The sequence below is a fragment of the Cygnus atratus genome, chromosome 2, assembly GCF_013377495.2.
Source record: "Cygnus atratus isolate AKBS03 ecotype Queensland, Australia chromosome 2, CAtr_DNAZoo_HiC_assembly, whole genome shotgun sequence".
Taxonomy (NCBI): Eukaryota; Metazoa; Chordata; class Aves; order Anseriformes; family Anatidae; genus Cygnus; species Cygnus atratus.
Window position 1 is genome coordinate 110,694,508 of NC_066363.1, and position 24,663 is coordinate 110,719,170.

General features: G+C 42.2%; 1 protein-coding gene across 3 annotated transcripts in view; it reads left to right on the forward strand.

Annotated features, from left to right (window-relative positions):
* The first annotated feature begins 11,151 nt into the window (after nucleotides 1-11,151).
* MIB1 (MIB E3 ubiquitin protein ligase 1) overlaps nucleotides 11,152-24,663 on the forward strand; it is an 82,198-nt gene continuing 68,686 nt past the window's right edge. For 2 of the 3 annotated variants that reach the window (XM_035564092.2, XM_035564094.2), the window contains exons 1-3: nucleotides 11,177-11,574; nucleotides 20,488-20,659; nucleotides 23,508-23,637. In XM_035564092.2, coding sequence (XP_035419985.1) covers nucleotides 11,346-11,574; nucleotides 20,488-20,659; nucleotides 23,508-23,637 — 531 coding nt within the window. In that variant the 5' untranslated portion in view covers nucleotides 11,177-11,345. Of the gene's footprint in view, nucleotides 11,575-20,487; nucleotides 20,660-23,507; nucleotides 23,638-24,663 lie in introns of all 3 variants that reach the window. The other variant, XM_035564091.2, reaches the window with a different exon arrangement.

Sequence of the window (24,663 nt, forward strand, 5' to 3'; positions counted from 1 at the left end):
CCGCCCCGGAGCGGAGGGAGGGGACGAGGAGAAGGAGGAGGAGGAGGAGGAGGAAGGGGGAGAGGAGGAGCCGCCGCCCGGCTGCCCTTGGCCACGCCGCTGCCCGCCGGCTGCGGAGGGCGCCGGGGGCCGTTAGGCGCTGAAGCGGCGCCGGCGCCATTCCCGAGCTGTGGGGACCCGGCGGGGACCCAGGCCCCGTGCGCTGCGGGGTGGGTTTGGGGACACCGAGGGGCTGCCCGCAGCCTCACCTGGCCCTGGGGGCTGAGGGTGCCCGTCCCGGGGCCCTGGGGGCTGAGGGTGCCCTTCCCGGGGCTCTGGTTCCTGAGGTTGCCGTCCGAAAGCGTGAGGAGCAGCTGGGGCAAATGCTGCTGGTGCTCAGTGCCTCCAGGAGAGGCCTCGTTCCCCCGTCCCGCTGTTATTTTTACAGGACGAGAGCCCCCAAGCACACAGGAGGACGAGGGGACGCTGGGGACTTGCAGGTGCACCGCTGGTCAGTCAGCAGTATAACTATTTTAACGTGAGACTGAAGCACGCCACGGCTTTTCCACTTCTCACTTCGATTACAAGGCGCTGTGAAGATCAGAGAGGAGTGGATGTAGTCCCTAACTCCCCAGGGAACCTCTGCCTGCTCCTCTTTCAGCGGCATGGATTGCTGCATTGAGGCCCTCACGTGTTTGCTAACTCTGATGCTTCTCTCTTCAGCTAAAATAGCCCAGTGTCTGCGTTTTTCCTTGGCAAAGTCACAGGAGCGCAGCTGATGATACAAACGTCCTGGCACTGAGCATCTGCCATTTGAGATGCCTGCACACACCACAGGACGCAGCGGTACCTTCCTGCTCCTTCTTCTATGGCTCAGCTCCATGAACTGTTGAGAAAAGACAGACTTTGCTCGCTGAGACTCTTCCTAGCAAGGAAAATTTAATCGTTCACTTCCACTGCATACCTTATCTGTGTTTTCTTGCTGTACCCAATTTTTGACATCTAATTGAATTGGGAACCACAACAACAACAACAAACACAAAACAAACAAAAAAACACCACCACACACACAAAAAAAAAAACATAAGCAGAATACAACGTGGCCCATTTCAGTTGTTTCTCCTTACTTGGACAGATCTTATCAGAGAGATGCAGATCTGACAGAATTTGAAAGCATTTCTGGGCCCAACTTATTCACCATGAAATGGTGATGGCAAGCTCCTTAATCTCTTGGATGTAGGGCCACAGAGCTTAATTTAGGGAAACACTGAAAGGGACTTGAATCTTTCTGTGGTGTAAAGTGCTACCATGTTCCTACCGTGGGGTCAAATGTACTGCTTTGGTGCAGCAAGAGTGGATACCAGTCCTGGTTTGAGAACTATCATAAAAACCCATTTACTGTCATAAAAAAACTATCTATGAACTATAAAGAACTATCATAAAAACACAACATTTAAAGATTTTGCAGTCAAATGGCTGTTTCTGATTGCAGTGCTAATTGGGTTATGGTGTTTGGAAAAGTCAAGTATGTTTTACCATTCAGTCTGACAAGCAGAAATCTGTTACTTGTCTTCCTTTCTTTTTTTTTTCCAAGTAAAATGAGTTTCTATGATTTAAGAATTTTTCACTAAGAATTTGAATGATAAATGTATGCAAAACAATGTATATTGTATTAACAAAGGTAAACTACTATGAATATATTGCCATGCTCTGAAGAAATTTAAAAATTCCTATTCTTTCTATCCTATCAGCTGACTGTAATTTCCAGAGGCAAAGGGATAGAGCATCTGTTGAAAGGACTGTGGGAATTAGTAAGGAGAGGGTAGGAAGGATCTGGGTTTTGCTTGTTTCCCCCGCAGCTTGTTTTCCCTGTTACAGAAAAAGGAAACTGAATGGGTGATGACAAAACGTTTTGTCATCAACATTTCACTTTCAGTGCTTCTGCTGAAGGAGAACAGCCATAGCCGGGTCCTGACTTTCTGGGAGTGTTAGGCTGTACACCCCAGATAAAAGTAGGTACCATAAAGGTACACTCTGGTGTGACCAGCTGGGCTAGAGAGCTTAGTTCTGAAAACAGATCGGCTTCATCAAAAAGGTGAATTTAGGAACCTTCAGAGACTGTAATTTGGCTGAACTGAGGACTACATTTTACATGGATAGGAACCTGCTACGTCTGAAGATGGAAAGTGGTTATTGCTTGCATCAGACTGTTTTCCCAGATTCAAGTTTTATACCCATTAAGTTGGACAACCCTTGAGTCACAGAAAAACTAAAGAAAAGAAATTCCCAAATGGCTGAGAAAGAAGAGGACACTGTGTGTGTCTACAGGGCTAGAAGTATTATAAATGCACCTACACACAAGACCAGAAAGCAGAAGGCATGGATGTTGGTGGTTAAAGAAACCTTTCTGAGGCGTACAAAACCAGCGGCTTAGTGGCTAGATCAAGGGCCTAGAGAGATTGCATTCATAAAACCAGATCCGGACGCAAAGGCTGATGAGGTTTATCTGGTCTTTGACCATCACCCTACGTCACTTACTCATGGGAGTGTTAAGAATGTCAGGCGTATCTGACAGGCCACAGGCAAACTGAAACAAACCTGTGTACTGAGAAGGGCTGAGTTTCGTCTGGCTGAGTTACCGTGTAAGCATGTCAGTAACTGTCAATAGCAGTAATGTTAGTAACTGCCTTCTCTTCTAAGCAATTCCTATCGGATCCTCCAATTCCAGTGCCTTTTCTTTTAACTCTTTAAAAAGGTTCTCTTTTGACCTACATCAAAGTTTGCAGGGCTGAAAAAGAAAATACCGTGTTCTGCTTGTATTGCAACCACCTCCAAGTAATTTAGTGATTGCAAATTTGTGAGGGGAGAAAACAAGGTGGTTGATACAGTTTTTTGAACTCTTACTGTTGGTTTGTTTGTGTTTTTTTTGTTGTTGTTTGTTTTTTTGTTGTTGTTGTTTTTTGCTTTTTTTCCTGAGGAGCAGAGTCCTGCATTCCTAGAGACACTTGCTATGTGCACTTTGCTCCCTGGTGCTTACTAATATGATTGGATCAAGCCAGCTGTAATAGGTTATAGATTAGACAAAAAGGAAAGGGTATGGGATTGTTCCTTGTCTCACAACTTTTTTTTTGCTTAATCAGTAGATAATGATTTATAGACCAATTGGTGAGTCACAGCTTGATTTATGTTTTCTTTTACTGAGGAGGCTACACTAGTGCTACGCTGTTATTTTATTGTTTTGTTAAGCTCAGTGGCTCTGCGATCATTTGGAGCTAGTGGGGAGGTGTGTTATATTCTTACTGATGTCCCAGTGGACAATTGCAAGCTGGTCCCAGTGCAGTTCTCTGTAGCCTCACCCTTGGAATTGACTTCAGTTGGCACAGCAACATCTCTGAGGAGAGGACAAATGACATTTAGCCTCAGAGTTTTAAATTCAAGGTTTTGTTTGTTTATGTTCTTTTAACATTAGCTGAACTTTGCCACTCATCAAACAAAATGGGAAAAATACCTTTGTGTCAGCCTGACCAATCTTGGGGATACATAAAAGTTCCCAGTCCATGTATGAAACATCTGAAAAGTTTTCCATCAATGCAGGGAAGGGGCACTCACTATTGCTGATATTTATTATCAGCAGTAGAACAGAAGAAGAAAAACGCATTTGAAAAGTTCAGCTCAGCATTTCTCAAGCCTTCTTCATGCATATCCCATGTTTTTCTTTCCTTAAAGCGTGAATCAATCAGGAATTAATAAAGTCCATGCAAATGTTCTATGTTGGAGACACTTCAAGTTTTGAACGAAATTGCCAGGCTGTGTTTATGTTTGTACTCCTGGTGTTTGTGAAAAAAAAAAAATCAATAATTGTGGCATAAGGAGAAGGTGTTTCTGTTTCTCCCTTTCTTGAGCTTTGCTACTTTGACTATAATCCCCAGTTTCTCATGCTTCCAAATCTTTTTATGCCATGCTGCTTCTCTTCACTCTGTCAGGGAATAATCCTCAGCTCTTCCAGATGTAAAGCTGGAAAGAACATAGGATTTAAAAGGAATGCTATGCCTTGTATAACAATATTAACAATTTAGTAATATGTTTGTATTAACAATATTTTCTTCAATTAAAATCTGCGAATTTCAGTTCAGCAGGTGTAGCAGGTATCCTGAGCACAAATGCAACTACCTAATTTAGCACCGTTTCTCTGTCTTTTTAGGTGGTTGAAGATACCATCAACAGCTGTTGCAATGTGAAGGCTGCCCAATATTCACCTCTCTTGGAAGGACTCTTATGAGATCTGGTCTTCATGAAACCAATTCCCTGCATCTGAATACAGCTGACAAACTGCTAAACACAAGTTCATGGTTAGTAGAGGATCACATAGATTTGACTCATCACCATGTAGATAATGGTGATGAAACTTTGTTTGGTGTCATCTAGAATGTTCACAAAAGAGTTAAAATACAGGTTCAAATTCTATGAGATATAACTGAAAATAATTCTCAGAAATGTGAATTAACTTAAAAGTGATTGTTTTGTTCAGCAACCAATGATGACAATCCATGGCATGCTCAAAACTGAGAATACGAGACAGTATAACAAATTAAATTCAGTATAAGGTGAGCAAATACATTGAGGACATTTTTCTTAGTCAAATTATTTTTTTCATTAAAAATGTTATCAGAAGCTGCTACAGGACTTGAGAATTGTCCTAAGATGTGCAGTAGAGTTAAACATTGAATCTAGGTTAAATTTCCTCCTGGTTCCAAGGAATCTTTTCTGTAGCTTAGAGTGAAACATTTTCATTTTTATTTACCTATTTTAATTCCTTTATAAACAGTTCAAAATGGAAAAAAAAAACCAAACACCTTGCATCTTTTATTTCAACCACAAAATCAAAGCATTTTAGAATGCTTTATACTATGGAAAAAATAATACTGCCATATACATTCAGTAAACTTTTGTTCTGCCCTCATGAATACGATGGATTCAGCTGAATTCAGTGGGGTCAGAAATTTGTCCAATCACTCTTTCTTTTAGATTCTTTTTCACAGATTTTTCATTAGCATGTCAATAGTTAATTTATTATAATTAGACAAGATCTTAAATTAGATGTATATTAAAAATATTTACTTTATGCAAAGCATATAGTCTTGTTTAGCAACATACAAAAATGTTGTCTTTTGGAAATTTTCTACCTGCATTTCTATTAAATCACTGGAAATCATACTTACTAGAATTTAGGATTACATTATGTTGTGACTGGGACTTCTATTATGACAAAACAGACAGTGTTTAGTTCTGCTTGAGTTACTCAATGTTTGTTATTGCTTTAGCAGGCTATTAAAAATAAAACCTAGGTATTATTCAGTGCCTAAATCATTTTGTCAGGCATTATGTAGTACATATTGAGTGCCTTCATAACAAAAGGACCTGTACTCTATGTTTGACTAAGCACTTGATTAGTTCCATTGGTCTTAAACAAAATTGTCAAGCACATAAATTAGGAACATTCTTAAAATAACTTGATAACCTGTGAAGGCAGTTTATTTTCCTATCAGTCTAAATATAGGACCTGGCTAGTTCTGACTATATCTGAGAATTCCAAGTAATTTACTGATATAATCTTTAAAATCAGGAAACGTAATACAACAAAGAAATTAATCCCTCCTTCCCATGCATCATCAATATTAACAATTATCTATGAATAAAACAGCAATACCAAAGAATGGCTGAGGTGTGAATGGTCCTGTGGAGGTCATCTGCTCCAACCCCTGTTCCAGCAGGGCCACCCAGAGCAGGTTGCCTGGGACCCTGTGCAGGCAGCTTTTGAAGTCTCCAAGGAGGAGACTCCACAGCCTCTCTGGGCAACCAGTGCCAGTGCTTGGTCACCCACCCAGCACGGTAGTGCTGCCTGGTGTTCAGAGGGAGCCTCCTGTGTTCCAGTTTGTGCTGTTTGCCTCCTGTCCTGGCACTGGGCTCCACTGAAAAGAGCCTGGCTCTGACCTCTTCGTTCCCTCCGTTCAGGTCTTTATACACACTGATCAGATCCTCCTGAGCCTCCTCTTCCCCAGGCTGAAGAGTCCCAGCTCTCTCAGCCTCTCCGCAGGGGGCTGCTGCTCCAATGCTTTGATCATCTTGGTGGCCCTTTGCTGAACTCTCAGTATGTCCAGGCCTCTCCTGTACTGGGGAGCCCAGCACTGGACCCAGCACTCCAGGGGTGGCCTCACCAGTGCTGAGCAGAGGGGAAGGATCACCACCTCCCTCCACCTGCTGGCAATGCTCTGCCTAATGCAGCCCAGGTTACCACTGGCCTTCCTTATTGCAAGGGCACACTGCTGGCTCATGTTGGACTTGGTGTCCACCAGGACCCCCAGGTCCTGTTCTGCAGACCTGCTTCCTAGCTGGGTGGTCTGCAACTGGGGGCTAAACATTTGGAATTGTCAGGTAGGTATACATCCTTTAACCCTCCAAGGTGCACTGGCGTAGGAGAATTTGCGTAGATGTGCAAACAGAAGCACATGGCATTGTAGTCTGTATGCCCTTTTCAGCTATGTTGTTTTCTCCCCACTCAAAATAGTCCACACTAGTAAAACTTAAAGTCTTAAACAAGGGAGAAGATTCCGTGATGGTCCTTTCAGAGAAAGATACTCTTCTTTAATCTAAAATGATGAGTAGTATTTTTATTTATTTATTTTTTTTTTCTCAGCACAGTGAGGATTTTAGCCAGATTCAGGGACATTTCATTCTCTAGCAGATCTCCAAGGGATTAGTTTATTTTCACAGCGGGAGAATAAAGTGATTTATTTATAATCTGTTCTCTGTTCAGCTGTTTTTCCTAGAAGAGAAATAGCAGATAGAACTCTTTAGGGAAAGAAACAGTGGCATTGACATTAATACATGTGCTGTAATTAACACTTTCATAGGAGATGCCAGCAGCACAGTAAAAATCTGAACCTCACCAAAACTCTTTGCTGTGTTGTGTAACAGCTTGCTCACTTATCTGCCATTAAAAATATTTTAATCTGCTGAAACTAGGAAAAAATCCAGTGCCAATTACTTATTCCATTTCTGAAAATTGCGGAAGAAATTAGACTGCATTATGGATAATGAATCTGGTAAATAAGACGGAGGAAATGCAGAGCTAACAGTAAACAGGATAGGGGCATTTCAGCTTTAATGAGAGATGACACATGGCCACGTGATGGCAGCAGAGGCTGAGGAATTAGTTGTGTGGTTTTTTTGGTGGTGGTGGTGTTCTTTCTACAATAAACTGCAGACAAACGAGATGTGGCCTGAAGGTCGTAACTCGTTCTTCAGATTCTAGAATATATACATTAGATGATGCTGATCTGGACAACATATTTTTTTTTTCCGTTAACTTAAAAAGATGTGGCATGTTATCAGACCAGAAGTTTCTGTGGAGGATGATTACGCTCCTTTCCCTTTCCCTTTCCCTTTCCCTTTCCCTTTCCCTTTCCCTTTCCCTTTCCCTTTCCCTTTCCCACAAAGTCGTGATGGTCTTCTTCAACTCCTAGGGAGCAATATATATATATCCTCCATTCAACAATGTCTCAGAACTCAGAATTTATGGCAAGATAGTAAACAAAACCTCAAAACTGCATGAGTTAGTAGTCTTTCCAAGAAGTTGGATTTTTTTCTTTTCTTCTAAACCTTGTAAAGCAGACTTTTCACCTGACATTCTCTCCTGGAATAGGCATAGTCCCCTTTCTGCATTGCATATTCCAGCTCCTACGTTGCAAGTTCAGCTTTAATCAAACAGGACAGTCCAGAAAAACTTCTACTGAAGTCTGTCTTCAGTACATGGAAATACATATGTTAAGATTCCCTGGTGGAGCATGGCATTTTGCAGAACCACAAGGCAACCAGGCAGAGTTTAGGCAAGCAGCTCTCTGGAATGGCTTTGATGAACAGTTGAATTCTGCATAAACCAGAGCTCTTCTCATGTGGCCCCGTGTTGGATTTCTCTGCTATGGCAGGAGACAGTGGGGAAGACCACAATCACCAGCTGGAGGATGGGGTGACTCAGCACTACATGTAATTTTGGGTAGCCAGAAGGGAACTAGTTCTGTAGGTCTTTTTGTGCATCAAGATTCCTGCACTGAATGCATATTAATGAATCTTTGTAATTACAGTCAAGTGTGCCTAAAGCACAGAGGATTCCCTTCCTCCCGCCTGTGATCCAACTGTTCTGCCATGACTACCTGAGGTATTCAAAGTGAGCTCTGCCTCACCATGCAGGCATCAGTGGTTAATTACAGCAGCAGTGTTCTGGTAAATAAATAAGGCCTGTGGCAGCTGAGCTTTGGTTGCTTCTGCTGCAGCGCTTTCAGATGTTACTGCTCTGCCAGTCTGTCTTGCTGGTCTCCTCCTCTAACCTGGATGGCAGAAAAGAGCCTAAGTCCCAACCTCTGCTGGTGCTTGGGTTGAGCAGGGTTATGAGCTGGTATGATTTCTACATTGTAAACTGAAAAGCAAAGAGAAAAACGCTTCTGCTAACTCTAGTTGCAAGGTTCTAGATAGCACTTTTCCCCACAATTTGAGGATTGATAAATTATCTGAGTATGAACACGTGTTGGCTCTAAGGCTGTAGAACAGCCATTCTGTGCAACAAGGTAAGAGGGGCAAATGCAAGATTAGGGGATGTGATGAACTCTCAGCATTCATCAGCAAAAAAGAACAGTCCTGTCTTGGGATCAAAGACTTGACAGAGACAACTGAAAATGCCACGTGCACTTACTCTGTGTAATACTAACCATCCAAACAGCTAACCCTCTCTTCCTTTTGCAGGAGGCCCTATGCCAACAAGGTTTTTTGTTTTTTTTTTTCTTCTGTTGGAAAAATTAAATCATCTGTTTCCTTACAGTGACTACTTTCTCAGTCTAAACAAAGTGCTGATACACGCCTGAAAATGTTGTATTTGACACTCTTCTTGCCACAATATGTTAATCAGATTCAACATCCTATGGAATCTCCATCTTACTTATACCTTTCCTTTGAGTCATTTATTTCTAGCTCTGCTTCAGCTTCTTTTCAAAGCTCAGAGCTCTCTTTTTCCTTTTGCTGCTCACATTCTGGTTTTTCTTTCTCCATCTTTCTGTGAGTCTCAAACAGCCTTCAGGTGCTTACTCAAAATTAGCTTATTTTGCATATCACTCTAGTTCTAATTTCCATGCTGATACATGCTCCTGTGGCTGATACCAGAAAAATAGTAGATAGGACCACTAATGTCCAACATCATTATAAATCTTTCAGAATAAATCTTTCACCAAAGCTCTATCCTTCCCCATTTTCTTTTGTCTCTTTTTAAGTCTCCATCTGAAACTGATATGTAATGGTTATTTTGAAGGCTAATTTGGATAAAAGGTTCAAGAACTGAAAACTTTTTTTTTCCTTACTAATTGCTTAAACTTCAAGCAGGTTCACATAATAAATAATATAATGTATGATTCTAAATTTTTTCTACCACACCAATAAAAAGATACAGCCTCTGTATTTTGAGGTATAACTCTGTAATAGCTGTTAGGGGAGCACTTATCTAAACAGAAGGAGAGGAAGGGACTGTTGGGATAAAGCAAGAATGGTCAGGAGAAGGATTTTCAGAAGAGAAAAATCTCCAGGATAATATCTGCACACATGCATTACTGCTGAACTGCAGCAGCATCATCTCTTAAGGCCTGTAATTCAGGAGATATCCTTCCTGAAAAAAAATAAGGGAAAAATTAATCTCTTGGAAAAATTAATCTCTTCAGATTCTGTCTAGGAGAGCTGTCACTAACTCTTATCTCAGACTTCGTTGGTTTTCCTGGCATATATGCAGTGGTTGCGAAAGGCCTTTTTAATCAACTGTACCAAAGAGTAATAGAAAATATGCTCTGGCTTCATGCATATCCTTAGATACATATCCTTAGATATGCATGAACCTTGCACTTGCCCATAACTATCAAAGCCTGAGAAAGTAGAATGAGGCAGATGGGAACATTATAGATATCCTAGATAGATCCCACATAGAGCCTTTGATAGATAAAGAAACCTCCAGCATTTCTGGGAAATTCTGGCATGTTTTATATGTTTAATTCCAATTCTGTGTACTAAATGTAACAGGCTAGTACAAGCTGCAGGTAGCTTTTGTATGGGGAAAAGCATCTGCCAGAAAAAACAAACTGCCCGACAATTGCATGCTTTCCTAGGGTGGTATCCGTTAGTGTGGTGAGGTTTCCACTGTAGAAGCAGTAATCGGATGCTGCTTTGGGAGTGCCTACTGTCAGGACACAATTTCATGTTTAAGGCAACATTCTTCAGTCTTAGTATGGGGTCGGAAGGGATGGGTTACTTGAGGAATGCGGTGGCGGTCACTTGCCTGTATTATGGTGCTCTGCTATACATTGTGTGAGAAACTCCACAAAAGAAGTCAGGAAATGATCTCACAGACTCTTCTGGCCCTATTAATAACCACAAAGGTGGAAGGAAGCACAAAAACTGTAAAAACATCCAGGATACAAGGGCAGCCGGTCTGCCTCGTAGCAGACACTTCCCTGCTAAGAAATGTATTCCTTTGTCTGGTTTAGACTTGTCTGTCCTTTTGGATGGCTGCTTGAAAAAAATTGGCACAGAATATGGTTAGAGAGGGAGAGAGCAGTTGGAGGACCATGTTTTAAGTGAAGGATCACATTCTGTGTGGGATTACACAAGGTGTGTGGAGTTAATGGAAATTCTGGTGAAAGTGCGTGTGGGGTTAATTCTGGTGAAAGTGCTTGTGGAAATTCTCGATTGTCGTGAACGTGCTTGTGGCGTTAACTATCGTGAAGGCGAATTTGGAAGAGTGCAGTTTATGAAGAGCCTCAGCAGGCCTGTCCTACAGGAGGGACACCTGAAGGTGGTGCGAGGGGTGGGCAGGGTGCAGGTCCCCGACCAATTTCCTTAAACTAGAGGCGCTGGGGCCTGATACACATTCCTCAGTGAATTGCTGAGGCGAGAGGAGAGGCGACACGAGGAGGAGGAGGGACGTTTGGGAACCCCGGCTCCAGCAGGGCCGCCTCCCAAACCACCTCAGCGCCAGCCGCGCCGCGGCGGCGGCCATTCCGCTCCCGCCTCCCCTCCGGGCCCCGCAGGCGGCGCCGCGGCTGCGCGGAGACGGAGCGGGCGGCGGCGCATGTGCGGGGCGGCGAGGCGGGGCCGGGGGCTGGCGGCCGCCGCCGGGCTCGGCGGGGCCGCGGCGGTGGCAGTGCCCGGATGCAGCGGCGGGCGGCGGCCGGCCCGTAGCGGGGTAGCGGGGAGGAGAGCGGAGGTCCCCCGCAGGTAGCCCGGAGGGGTCCTCCCCCCCCCCCCCCCCCTCCTCCTGCGGCCGCCCCGCCGCCGGGATGAGCAGCTCGCGGAACAACCGCGTGATGGTGGAGGGCGTCGGCGCCCGGGTGGTGCGGGGCCCCGACTGGAAGTGGGGGAAGCAGGACGGCGGCGAGGGCCACGTGGGCACCGTGCGCAGCTTCGAGAGCCCCGAGGAGGTGGTGGTGGTGTGGGACAACGGCACCGCCGCCAACTACCGCTGCTCCGGGGCGTACGACCTCCGCATCCTGGACAGCGCGCCCACCGGTGAGCGGCTCCCTGGGTGTCCGTCCGCGTGTCCCGGGCCGTTTCGGCGCTGGTTTGGTATTTACAACCCCCCCCCCCCCCCCCCCCCCCCTTTCCCCTTCTTGAGTTTGTGTTTTAGAGCCGTTTGGTAAAAGGGTGATGGGAAATCCCTTTCGAGCCGTCGCGCCTTTTTGCTAGGGGTTGCCTTAAACAAGGGGTTGAAATATTGTTTTGACTTGCTGTCGGCCTGTTGCCTTTCTTCCGCGTTGCCAGAGCTGCTGCAGGATAGCAAAGGTACTGGGGAAGAAAGGAATAAAGCCCTTATTCCCTCCTGTAACGCCTCGGCTGCTCGATATTTATGATTTGAACACCGCCAGGTTGGACAATGGGCTGGGATCCGCACTGGCGTTATGCGGCAGTGGTAGCGTGGCAAACACCGCAGGGAAACATCCCTCTTAGCACCTGTTCTCACAGCGAAAACTCAAAAATAATGTCATTTCGTTCCCCCAGAAATATGCTCAGGTGGTATCAGGCCCAGTAGGGTTTCCTCAGTAGCAAGGTGCTTGGTCGGATTTGTTGGGGTGCTTGGATGTTCTGCTTTTATAACATGTCTTTCATCTGAAATACGATGGAGAGGAGAGACCATCTTTGAGCCAGCTGCGTGTTGTATTACAGGTTAGAAGATTATAGCGATGAATGGGAGCTAACAGACTTCTGAAGAGGCAGGGATCATGGGATTAATTCTAATTAATTGCAAAAAATGTTGCTAAGAAAAAAAAAAACATACGTTGATTTTAACGGTGATCCTTTGAGATGGATTTCATTTTTCTGTGGCTGGATGCCTTCCTCTCCCCTGGCTTCCTGGTTGGTATTGCTGTTGTTTCGGAAATGCAGATGCTGTTAAAACTTGAGCTGAAAAGCTTTTGGGAATGGATTTTTGGATGGGAAGCAAAGAGTAGTCTTTCAGGTTGTGGATCCGTGTCTTGCAGGTGTTCATGCTTTGAAACTTTCCCTGCATTTGATGTCTTGTAGAAACCAGTGGGACTACTTCTGCTTAAATGCATAAATGTTGAATATGAGCCTTACGTGCTCATTATTCCAGCTCTGCTTCGCTGGCTTGCAAGCTGATGGTGTAGTTAGCTGCATCTGGCAATGTATGCTTAACACTTATTTTTACACCTTGATTTTTTTGCTTCTTTATTCCTTCTGTTTTTTGGTTGTGTTTATACTTTAGCATTAGAATTTTAACTTCTGCTTCAGGTAGCATTATGTATATTGCTTTGGGGGTAACTCATAAATGTTGCTGTTTTCAGGCTTCGCAACTGGTATTTCTCCAGGTTTTTGGCCAGAGGGTGGATCATCCTTGCAGAACTGCATGGAGCTACCCGGGCTTGCTTTTTGCTAGAGGGAGTTACTTTTCAGGTCACAGTTCCCTTGAGAGCAGAAGAGTAAAAATCTATAAAGTACTAGTAACAAAAAGTGATAAGGAAGCACTGTAGCCTAGTGGAAAATGCAAGGGGTTATGATGCTGTCCATTTGGACTGAAATCTTGGTTTTACCACAGGATTCACTTTGTATTCTTGGGCAAATCACTTCCCTTCTGTAGTTTTCAGCCTTTTAGTATTTACTTTTCTCCACAATAGTGGCTATCACTTGTTTAGTTTAAGGGACTCTGACTTTGGATGATCATTTGAAAGTATTTCTAGGGTCATTTGGATTGTTTTGATCCAAGTAATAACAGGAAAAGTGGGTGGCAGGAATTCATAATTGTAGCATTGCTCATAATGCTGTTCAGCAAGGAAATGTTATAAAATATGACGTTCTCGGTTTGCATGGTGTTAAATCAAACCTGGCTCTTACAGTTTAACACTAGGAAAAAAAGTCGGCCCTGCTTTAGAGTCATAACACGGTTTCAAGTGTATACTGAGGGGAAAAAAATACATCAGGAGAAGGCAAAATTAGATTGTTTATTGTTGGGAATTCTTCTTATTAGGTATTCAAAACCAGGCTTGATTATAGGCTCTTAAAAGCAGTCCTTGCAGTCAGAGTTGCTGCTTTGGTGAGTTTGAGGCACGTGCAGTCAGAAACAGTCAGGATGATGCGTCAGGAACCAAGTGTCTTGCAGACGTAATGGATGAAGCTTGTTTTAATAAAAAACAAAAACACCCTGAATTTTCATACGTGTATGTGTGTATATACGTGTGTTTGGTTTGGTGCCAGAACAATGGTTCACAGACTCAGTGATGTCCTTCTGCTGTTGCTTTCTAATGACTTTTATTACCAGGCTATTAGCTATATTGCAAGACTATGTTAACTTCTTATGAAACTCAAGAGGTGTTAGGGCAAACACTTTAGGACTGTTTTTGTTAAAATAAAATCTCATCGGTGGTTTATGTGAAGTATCTGTTAGCTGTTTCCTCCGGGTGTGTTCATCTGGGTAGCAACCGATTGCTGGTAGGAGGTTTGGTTTTGGTTTTCAGTGAGTTGTATTAGTATTGGTGATCATATATACATTGCTCAGCATTTCTTTAGCAGGATAGTTATTTAATTCCTCTCAGTTGCTCTAAGAATCCGAAAAGAAAGGAAATCTCAGTTAGAACTTGCATGGTGGGCTCCTAAATGGAGTAAATGGTGGGATGCAGTGCAGTGTGGTTGACCTGATACTTGCATAATAAATCCTGGTGTTTTTGTAAGGAAGCCTGTTGCCAGGATCTAAAGAGAGATCCGGGGGAGTCTTGAGAGCCCCCACTTCCTGATAGTGTTGTGGAAGAAGAAAAGGATTATTTTTCGGAGTTGTTGAACAGAAACTATATCTCTGTCTCAAATTGGAAGGATTAAGTGTATAGGAGCGAGCTGTGTATCTAGGAGGGAAGGCTATACAGCAGCAGGTTTGCAAAGAGCACCTCCGACCACGTTCACTTACTGCTCATGATCATTACAGAAACTTTGTGCTTACTCTCTTTGTGAGGATGTGTCTTCTGCAAAGCTGAGGCAAAAACTTGTTTGGCATCCGTTTCCTCTTTTATGTGTTTGGTTCAAAGTAGCAATGTCATTTTCCTGCGTAAAATATTTACCCACTTGTGCTTGAGTAAGGGGAGTTGGTGGAGGAGCTGGGGTCAGGAAATGAAATACTGATGTGAAATTATCCTGCGAGCAAGTGTGCTGCAGCTTGGGAAACTGTGTGTGCTGTACTCTGCCAGGGTTAAAAATGTAGGTGTTACCTGCTGAAGGTCTCAGTGGCTTTCTGTGCTTGTATTTCTGTGCCTCTGTTCTGCTGTAACCTCAAGAGTTACACAGATCATCATGAAATCATAAACGTCAGAACATTTTAAAGCGTATAGCACATTGGATAATTTATTTATAATATAATAATATAATATATATTTGGTCTTTTAACACATCAGGTGTAAATTGGGGCACTTAAATTGGGTCTTGGTAAGGATTCTGCTTGGTGGCTGTTGGTTAATACTTACAGAACCCCACACAGCTAAAAATCCAATAGTTTGGGCAGGGGAACGTGTGAAGCCTGTTTGATATGAACGTGTCCTTTGTTCTTCCTGCCCTTCCCCCATGTCTCCCGCACAATAACCCTCTCCCTCCTCGCTTATCTTGGGGCGCACGCTATGGCAAGTCTGGCATCGCCTGCATGTAGGGATTGGCTAGCTAGCTGCTGCCAAACATGATGATTAACAGATGAGTTGTGTTGGTGGGGACACTGAATGGGGTTTTCACACAGTTTGGCTGAATTTGGCTGATGTCTAAGAATCCTTTGTTTTCAGTTTGCCCGAAGTCTCGCCACGGTGTCAAAATTATCTGGGGTGGAAGGATGGGAAGAACAAAGCACTCCTACAGCTTTGTAAATTGGGTTGTAAATTAATTGATTTTATAAGGAGTTCATGGCATCTCTTGCCTGATGGTAGTATTGCCATTATATGAAAGGATTTGGGCTTGAGTTCTGTAGAGAACGATGAGTCCATTGGGTTTTGTTGGTTTTGAAAGCTAATTTAAATCACCACTGACTTCTGTGCATAACAGTGAGTGGTATGGAGATGTTAAAATGTTCTTTGGGTGGATAGTTGTATATTGCCACCTTTGAAAATGTCTTTGGTGCAAAGGAGAGATTCCTAAGAAATTCAAGGAGCAAGCTGAACAACAAAGCTTCCGTTACATTTTATGGCTTTAAGAGCAACCATGGGTTTTAAAAGCACGTGTATATAAAGGCTGTAAAATTGCTATATTAAGAAGTGGTGACAGGAATTGTGGCCTAGGTAATCCAAAGAAGGTGACTGTGGCAGAGACACAAAGGCAGGAAACTGATTTGAAATGCAAATAGTGAAAATGTTGTTGCCAAGCTGAGATAAGGAATACTGGATTTTACAGTGTACTAACATTGGAGGGACGTTAGGAAATGCCAGGTGTTTAAAAGTAGGTAGGCATGGTGAAAGTGCCCTTCTCGTACTTAGTTCATTGTTTTTTTTTTGGTTCACTATGAAGGATGATAGGAAACATTTGTTTTGAAATATTTTGCTCTTAAACTGGGAAGAATATTTGGAGGTTTGATTTTTGCATTATCTCATTTTACAGAGCTAAAATTCTCTTCTAGTTTGTAGCTGACCAGCTGTAGTGCTGGCGTTTGGAACCTGAAGTCTTTATGGCGCTTTAACATATTCCAGTGATTTAATTAAAGCACTCTTTCTGAATAGAAGCTTTGCAAAGTTTGTGTTTCACAGCCTTTCTTTGAGGAGCAGAAGCAGTCTGTGATTGATCCAGAATTCCAGCTCGGCTTCAGAGCCTACGCATGATCCAGTCTGCTGGATCCTGTTCCTGCTGAGCTGTGCTTCGTTTCACCTCCCAGGGAAGTTGTAGAGCATGCAAACAGGTTTATTTTTTGATGAAATTGGACTGAAAGATGTGATCCTAGTGCTGGTTGAGCATTCAGTCCGTTGGGGTAGACCAGAGCGAGTCTGAAGGAGTGCCTCTCTCCTTCCCTCCCCCGAAATGTGTGTAGTGTCAGCATCAGCTCCTAAGTTTTGGCAAATAGATTGATTTATGTTTCATCGTCACGTTTGCTGAATTGTGCATGGAGAGGTGTGAGGAGGAAGGGGCAGCAGAGGGGAGCTCTTCAGGGTGGAGGAGGGAGTGAAGGCGTGAGGAGGAGCCTGGCGAGAGGGGTACACGGGGGCAAGGTACTGCCGGCCTTGTTTCTCACCGTACTGCTCTGTTTTTAACAGGCAATACATGAAATTTTCCCCAGGTCGAGTCTGTTTTTCCTTTGCTGGTGGTTGGTTGGCGACCTCCCTGCCGATGTCTCCACCCGTGAGCTTTTTCTCCTTGCTTTCTTTTCCTGACCTGCTGGAGAGGGGAGTGAGAGTTTGTCCGTGTGGGTGTATGGCAGCCGGCCAAGGTCAGCCCACCAGGCTCACGTACCTCTTTGCTGCCTAGCTCAAGTTAAATTAGTCTTTCAACTTTCTTTAAAATTTATTATTGATTTAAGCGTAGTGGCATTTTGTTTGTATAAGAGATACGAGTAAGAGTTTAGCTATCACATTTTATGGCTTAGTAGTAGCACAGTGTTTCAATTTATTTTTTAGTGGATGAAGTTTAAAACTACAGCTTAGTTCACTGTCACCAGAGGCCTTCCAGCCTGCTTCTCTCTCCGGATCGCTGATGCAGTGGTCAGACGTATCAGTATCAGGGAAAGGGGGAAGAAAGGCTGAACCTGTCTGGGTGCTTTTTAGGGGTCTGTGACATTAAACGTGTAAACCTGTCAGTCAGAGACTCCAAATACAGATACGCACTGATCTCTTCTAAGTCCCAAGCACTGTCGTCAAGTGACATTTGAATCAAACGTCTCTGTATATTTTTTTTTTTCTTGGTCTTTCTTAGGAAAGCTAACTTTTGCCTCACTGGCTTGAAATGTTTACTTTCTATTTAAGTTCACTGCGGGATGGTCTAGTTCTGTGTTACAGGGCTCCTGATTATACTTCTTTGTTGCCTCCCTTCTTGGTGCTTGGACAAATTTAAGGATCTTGCAGGCACTCAATTCCTCGGTTCTTTTACATCCAGAATAAATGTGATCCTTGGCAAACTGTCTTCCCTGAAGTTCAGCAACTGTTAAATTTTTTCCAAATATGCACAACTGCTCTGTATTTGAAATACTGATTGACTTAGCAATCCATTTTTTTAAACAAAAGCACATGCCATCACTCAACCCCACAACCCCAGGCATCATAGCTAGTGAGACTCTTGAATCAGGGCAACAAAGTAGTAACCAGTCTGAGTCTCTTTAATGCATCTGCTGTTGAAGACTGCCAGAAATAGTGTAATGGTCCAGTAGAAGTCATAGCAGTGAGGCAGCCATCCCAAGATCACAGTAAATATGATCTTTTTGACTGCTGCAGTTGTCAACAGATAGCAGACATCAAAGTCTCAGCGTACTGAGCAGGAAAGATAGCTTCCTCCATGTGGGGAGCGGGGTCATGGATGGTGTTAGGGAAGGAAAACGTGCATGGGTGATTTTGAAGTTCTTGTTTTGTAGAAAAATTTACATTTTCAGATGTTGCTAGGAGGCAGTAAGTATTCTTTAAATATAAAAGGAGAGCTGAAAAGAATGAGTATGGTATACAAAGTGTCGTCTGGCAGCTGGAGTCAGCAAGTAACATCACGGGTTATAGGAACTGTGTCAGACTTCCAAAATTTCACCACAGAATTTGTGGTCAAGGAACGGATCCTGCCTCAGTCATGAACTGCTCCAGCAATTACAGCTATCGTTTAGCATAACGTCAGCAGTTTCAGGGTTTTTGTTGTCACCGAAGGCTATCTTCAGCCACCCTGAAGTACTGCTCAGATCTCTGTGGTGCTCTGTGCAGCTTTTGCTCCAAATGTGTTGCCTTTTCCAGCCCTACTCTTTTATTCCAATGGTCGTGCGTCAGGAAGGTCTGTAATCATGAGGCCCTTTATAATCGAGGCTGAAAGAAGATGGAGTGAGAAGCCCTCTTGGTTAGGAGAAACAGTGCATGAGATACACCAGATGATTGTGCTGTCGTTTGGAGGGGCCTGGCCGGGCTGGAGAAACGGGCTGGTAGGAATTTCATGGAATCCAGTGAAGGGAGATGCCTGATCCTGCACCTGGGGAGGAATAATCCCTGCACCAGTACTGGTTGGAAAGCAGCTTTGCAGGACCCCTGAGGGTCCTGGTGGACAGCAAAGTGACCAGGAGCCGGCAGCACACCGTGTTGGCAGTGAATGCTGACAGCGACCTGGCTCCGTTAGGCCGAGTGCTGCCGGCGGGCTGAGGGAGTTGCTCAGGGCACCCCTGGAGAGCTGGGTCTGGTTCTGGGCTCCCCAGCACCACAGGGACGTGGGCACACCGACTGGGTCATGGGGAGGGCCACAGCGGTGTTTGAAGTGATCTTGAGGCATCAGAGACGAGGAGAGGCATGGGGATCTGGTGGTGGTTAGCCTGGAGGAGAGAGGGCTTAGGGGGGTTCTGTCAGCGTGCGTGAATACCTGACGGAGGTCATAAAGAAGTCGGGGTCACGCATTCTCAGTGGTGTGAAGTGACAGGGCAAGAGGCATTGGGCACAAACTGAAATGCAGCAATTTCCACTGAAGCATGAGAAGAAACACGTTTGCTACCGCGATGATCACATGCTAGGACAGGTTGTTCTTGGAGATGCTCGAAACCTGAGTAGGCATGGTCCTCGGCCAGTGGATCTGATTTACCCTGCTTTGAGTGGAGGTTGGACTAGACGATCTCCAGAGGTTACTTCTAGCCTCAGACATTGCATGAGTCTGTGAAATAGTCAGCTGAGAAGGCATTTCCTTCAGTTTTGCCTCTCCAGCTGTTGATTTTTCTTCAGTGCTGATGGCTCAGCTGTTGGGCACAAATGACTAATAGGTTTGTGGTGAATCTGGCCATCATTTCCAAAAGCATCCCTCCTGGAGTGGATAAAAACCACTTTCTTTACTCATTAATTTCAGAGATCTTTTTTTTTTTTATGGGTGAGTAATTGGGATAAAGGCATATTACTCCAAACCTTTAGTGCTCAGTTTTGTCTTGTGCTAGGTACCGCATACCAGTGCTTGTCCCTTCTATTGCTCAGATTTTTCCAAAGGAGCAGAATTTGATTTTTATTCTTTTTTTTAAGCTCGTGGCTTTTCATTGTAGTCAGAATGCATGGACTGAAAGTGTCTGTGGCTGATCACTTTCAGTCTGCTGGAGCTTGGCAATTCTGCAAGAGTTACAAACCTGAGAACCTGGCTTTTGCGGGAGGATGAGAGGGACATATGCCAGTGCCTTATATCTGGTGTGCCTTTGGCAGATTCTTTTTGAAAAAAGCAACATGTAGAACAGGAAAACACTTCAAAAATGGTAACAGATTTCCATGAATCTAATGACACCTACCTAAGAGAGCTTGATTTTTTTTGTCTTACGGGCAAAAGCGTAGAGATGACCTCTTAGCTTTTCCACTGTACAAAGTAAAATAAGCCAGTGATTTTCAAACTGTCATGCAGTATTGAACTCAGCAGTCTTTGTTATGCAAGGTAGTGACTTAAGGATAGTCTTAATCCAGAAATAAAATTCCAGATTTCCTATATATTTCTGTATACGCATTTCTGACCCTTTAACTTGTAGTTAAATGAGTCCTCATTTTCTTTGTCCTAAGATGATCTCTGAGTACTTGTATAGATGGAAAAAAACCCAAGCATAGCTCAAAATTTGAGAGAAGAGGAAAAGAAGATAGAATATTTCATGCAAAGTCAGTGATTTTTTTCACTAATTCATATGGACTAATATGGTGTCGCTGTCAGGCTTTCTTTATTGGTCACTTTCTAATGTATGGCTTCAGATTATAATCGTGCACAACAGAAATCTGTGTTACAAGGTACCAATGTTGTTGGTCTTTTTTTATTTTTCTTGTTTTTTAACAGGTATCAAGCATGATGGGACTATGTGTGATACTTGTCGACAGCAACCTATCATTGGCATCCGATGGAAATGTGCAGAATGCACAAATTATGACTTGTGCACAGTTTGTTATCATGGGGACAAACATCACTTGAGGCATCGTTTTTACAGAATTACCACACCGGGAAGTGAAAGGTAATTTTCTTTTCCCCATGAAGCTAAGTAGGGTACATTTCATTGTGGTTAACTTCTGCAGGTTTGGTTATTGAAACTTGGATTGGGTAAGGTATTGTCTTGAGGTATAAACTCAGTTACTGGTTCTGCCTCTTTGTGAGGGATTTTAGATAGGACAGATCTTTTGAGTTTGGAAAACAAGAAAAACTAGAAAGAATGGAGCAGATAGAGAAGTTAGGATTTGATTGATTATTCAGGATCTTTTAACCTCATTGCATGCTTCCTAATTCTTGTGTTGTTATATAGCAGGTTTAAAACGAAGGCAAATAGCTTTACACAATGTATAATCACAACATTATTTGTCAGCAAATTCCTGAATGTGAAAGTTGAATTAGGTTCAAAAATGGTGTAGACAGATCAAAGAGTAATTTCCTCGTTGTGGACTGTGAAGAACATAGGGGTCTGGAGACAAAACCACCAAATTGAACTCACTGTTCATTACTGAAAGCAGAGAAGAGATGCTGTGAAGGGTCATTCTACCCTTGTTTTTAATGTTATTTTCTTGAGCATCTGTTACTTGAGTCTCCTGGAGAAGAACTGTGGGGAAAAAAATGGCTTTTAGTTTGTTCTTACATAGCTGTTCTAATGTTCTTTGACTTTAAGTGACTTGTCTAAATCCAGAGCCCCTTTCTATCATGATTTATTGACTGGATGCGTGAGAACAGTGATGGTTGCCTGTTACTAAATACTTCAAGAGCTACATTAAATACTATGTAATGGCTACATGTTGTGGTATCACCTGTGTGAAAACTCTCCAAAATACTCTCATTATGTCCTTGGAAGCCTCTTATGTAGATGTGATATGCAGTTGAATGTGACGTGTAAGGCAGAACATTGTTTTTCTTCTTGGTGAGGTAAGGTTTACAAATAAGTTGTAATTTAATGGTGTGCTTTTATCAGCACGTTTGTAGTTGTGAGGAGCGGTTGGAGCACACAGACTGGGTTCTCATTTAGTGTCGTGTAGGGGCTGTGTTTATTTTTTCAGATGCTTGCTTTCGAGTTTTAACTATGGCAAAAACGCCCTTGTCAGTGGCTTAATCAAAAAGTAACTTCTAGTTTTTTGAGATTCATGCCAGTAGTTACCAAATAGATAGCATAAGCTTAGTACCTGAGTCATAAAGTTCTAATGCAGAACAAGACATAGAAGTTTGATCCAAGAGTAGAAAGTTCTGGCTTGGTGTGATGAATAAGGACTAGGTAATAAAATAAAAATCTGTTTTACTCCCGTGTAAGAAAAATAAATTCAATTGCTTCTGAGAATGCTTGCCGGACTTTTTCATTTCCTTTCTAGCTGAAGTTTCCTCTGTAGTTTTTAGGTGGTCTCTTATGGTGTGTTAAGCCTAGTTTTGGAGATAGCGTGCAGTGTATAGAATTGCCAGAAATCTTCTGCATCTTGTTGCTTTCTCTCCGTCTTTGTTTACTCCCATTCATATCTATCTTGCAACTCTTAGTGGAAGGTAGCTTTATCTGCCAAGGAGCTGTTTCTATTGGGTAAAACTTAGATGAGAAAAAAATGATTAAGTTTAACTTAATCAGGGAGGAGAAGAGGGCAAAGAGGGAGGAGAAAAGGGCAAAGCCGTACTAGGGAGTTTGAGGGATAGCTCATAGGAAAAATGACAAGATGCATCTTACGTTTGGATGAAGGAAAGCATGAGCTCTACCTATTTTATTCTGATATCTGGAATACCATGGACTGCATACTAAAGTAATACATGCTGGCTTTTGTCTCAGTTTTGTAGATGTTGAGGTATTTCTAAAATGCTACTATAAACAACATATCCCTGTGTTTTCTCTCACCCTTTTATATTAGGTAAAAATTGCTAATATTTTCATACGCTCTTTGCATTGATTTTAACAGTTTAACTTTTTCCTTGTCTGCCATCTGGTGGATCTTTAAAGTTGAGCAGGGGAGTGTTATAGTTCCTGAAGAGGTCAGGAAATGTTCAGAATTTCAGCTGAATACTTTTGTCTGGCAACATTCTCGTGGCATGAAATAAGAAGTTAGTCAGGTTGCATACAAACTAGTGGCTTTTGAGATGACCAAAAATTCAAGAAAATGTTTCTATTTCTATTTGTAAGTTCCCACTAGCAGTCCTATTTTGGCTTATCTATGTCACTTCTGTCTAAGTCTGAAGAAAAGAAGAGTTTTGCTTTAGGCAGATAGTGTGTTATGACAAAAATAAGGTCGAAAAAATAAATGCTGATATATTGAATGAAATTTGCCAACATTTGCAATTAGTACTATGTAGAGAAAGTCTGAGACGTGAAGGGGAAAGAGATGTAGTTACTCCACTTAATAGCATAATTCCTACACTTAATAGCATAATTCCAAATAAAAATGGAGTTGCAGAAAAGTAATGTTGGCGTAGGGTGCATCTGAGAGAAACAGGAATATGTTGTTATGTGAGTCTGTATGTTTCTTTACTGATTTTAATATTTAAATAATATGAGTACAAATCTATATGCAGATAGTTACAGGTTGTTGGTAGTAGGAAGTTTGGGGAAGAAATTAGAATGAAAATATATAATATAATATAATATATAATATATAATAATATATAATTAGAATAAAAATATATAATATATATTATATTTATATATAAATATATATATAATAAATATATATAATAAAGCAGACTTGTGGTCTGCTGTTCAAGTTGGGAATTTAATGGTGGTGATGAAATGTGCATTTATGCAGTTATTTTTATTTCAAGATGGTTACCTTCTTTTCTACCCCCGAAGGATTCTTGGACTTTCTTTATTATCTTGACATTTTTGGGTGGTTGTTTGTTTTTTTTAATAACTTCAGGGTATTGCTGGAGTCTCGCCGTAAATCAAAGAAAATTACAGCAAGAGGAATCTTTGCAGGTGCCAGGGTGGTGCGAGGAGTTGACTGGCAATGGGAAGATCAAGACGGTGGCAATGGCCGTAGGGGAAAGGTAAAAAAAATAAAAATAAAAATAAAACTAGTTTAAATAAAAAGATGCATTTCTGCATGTTCATGTAATGATCTCAATGACCTTTCTTACTGAAGAGAAGATAGATCACCGTAAAAGTCAGTACTTTAGTTTCTTAGTCATTTCCGAATCTTGCTCTGTAATGCTCAAGCACTTAGGAGGGGATGTACAGTATGAGAAGTTCACTTTAAATTTACTTTTTTACAATTTTCTTTAGAAACTTGTCTTGGCTGTCCTAAGACAGCCTTATAACATCAAGATCTGGAGTATATTTAGTGTTACTGGAGAGATGATGTAAAAACAGTTCTCGAGCATAGCCCTTTCTGGTCACTCCTGCGTTCTGTGGTCTGATTGCTTGTGGGTTACCACATTTGTTAATCTCTTGGTCTTGGCTTTAAGTGCTTGCACCCTGATTTTTTTGTTTTTCGTCTAATAATCTATAGAGAGAGACTTTTCTGATGTAAAATGAAAGCTTTTTCGTTTTAGGACATTGCGAGCTTTTGGTACAGTTGTATGATAAAAATAATTCAATTTATGGAAAATTGGATTGCATGGAAAGACACGGAAAATTTTGCTAAGATTAAGATTAGCAACAATGTAGATTTAACTTGAGAACTAATGAGAGTTCGTTATAAGTATGAACGTAAAGCAGGTTGTGGTAAGATATGCAATGACTTATCACCATACACGAGATATTATTGAGTGAGAATTGGATGCTCTTCTGTCTGGGTGAACTGATGTTTTTGTTCATGTTTAGTATCCTTAAGAAGCCTTTCAAATAAAGTGAGAAGTTCTGAATAAAATAGTTAGTCTATTTTATATCCTAGATGTGTATAGAAGCTTTAGGACCTCTGAGGATATCATTTTCAATTTTATTGAGAGGAAATAATATAAATCTCTTAAAGCAAAGGGTATTCAGATGTATCTTTATTTTCATCTTGATTTATTTACCCCTTGCTATGAATTTTGCAGGATGTTTTGAAATCTCTGAAACCTTGCAAAATGAGT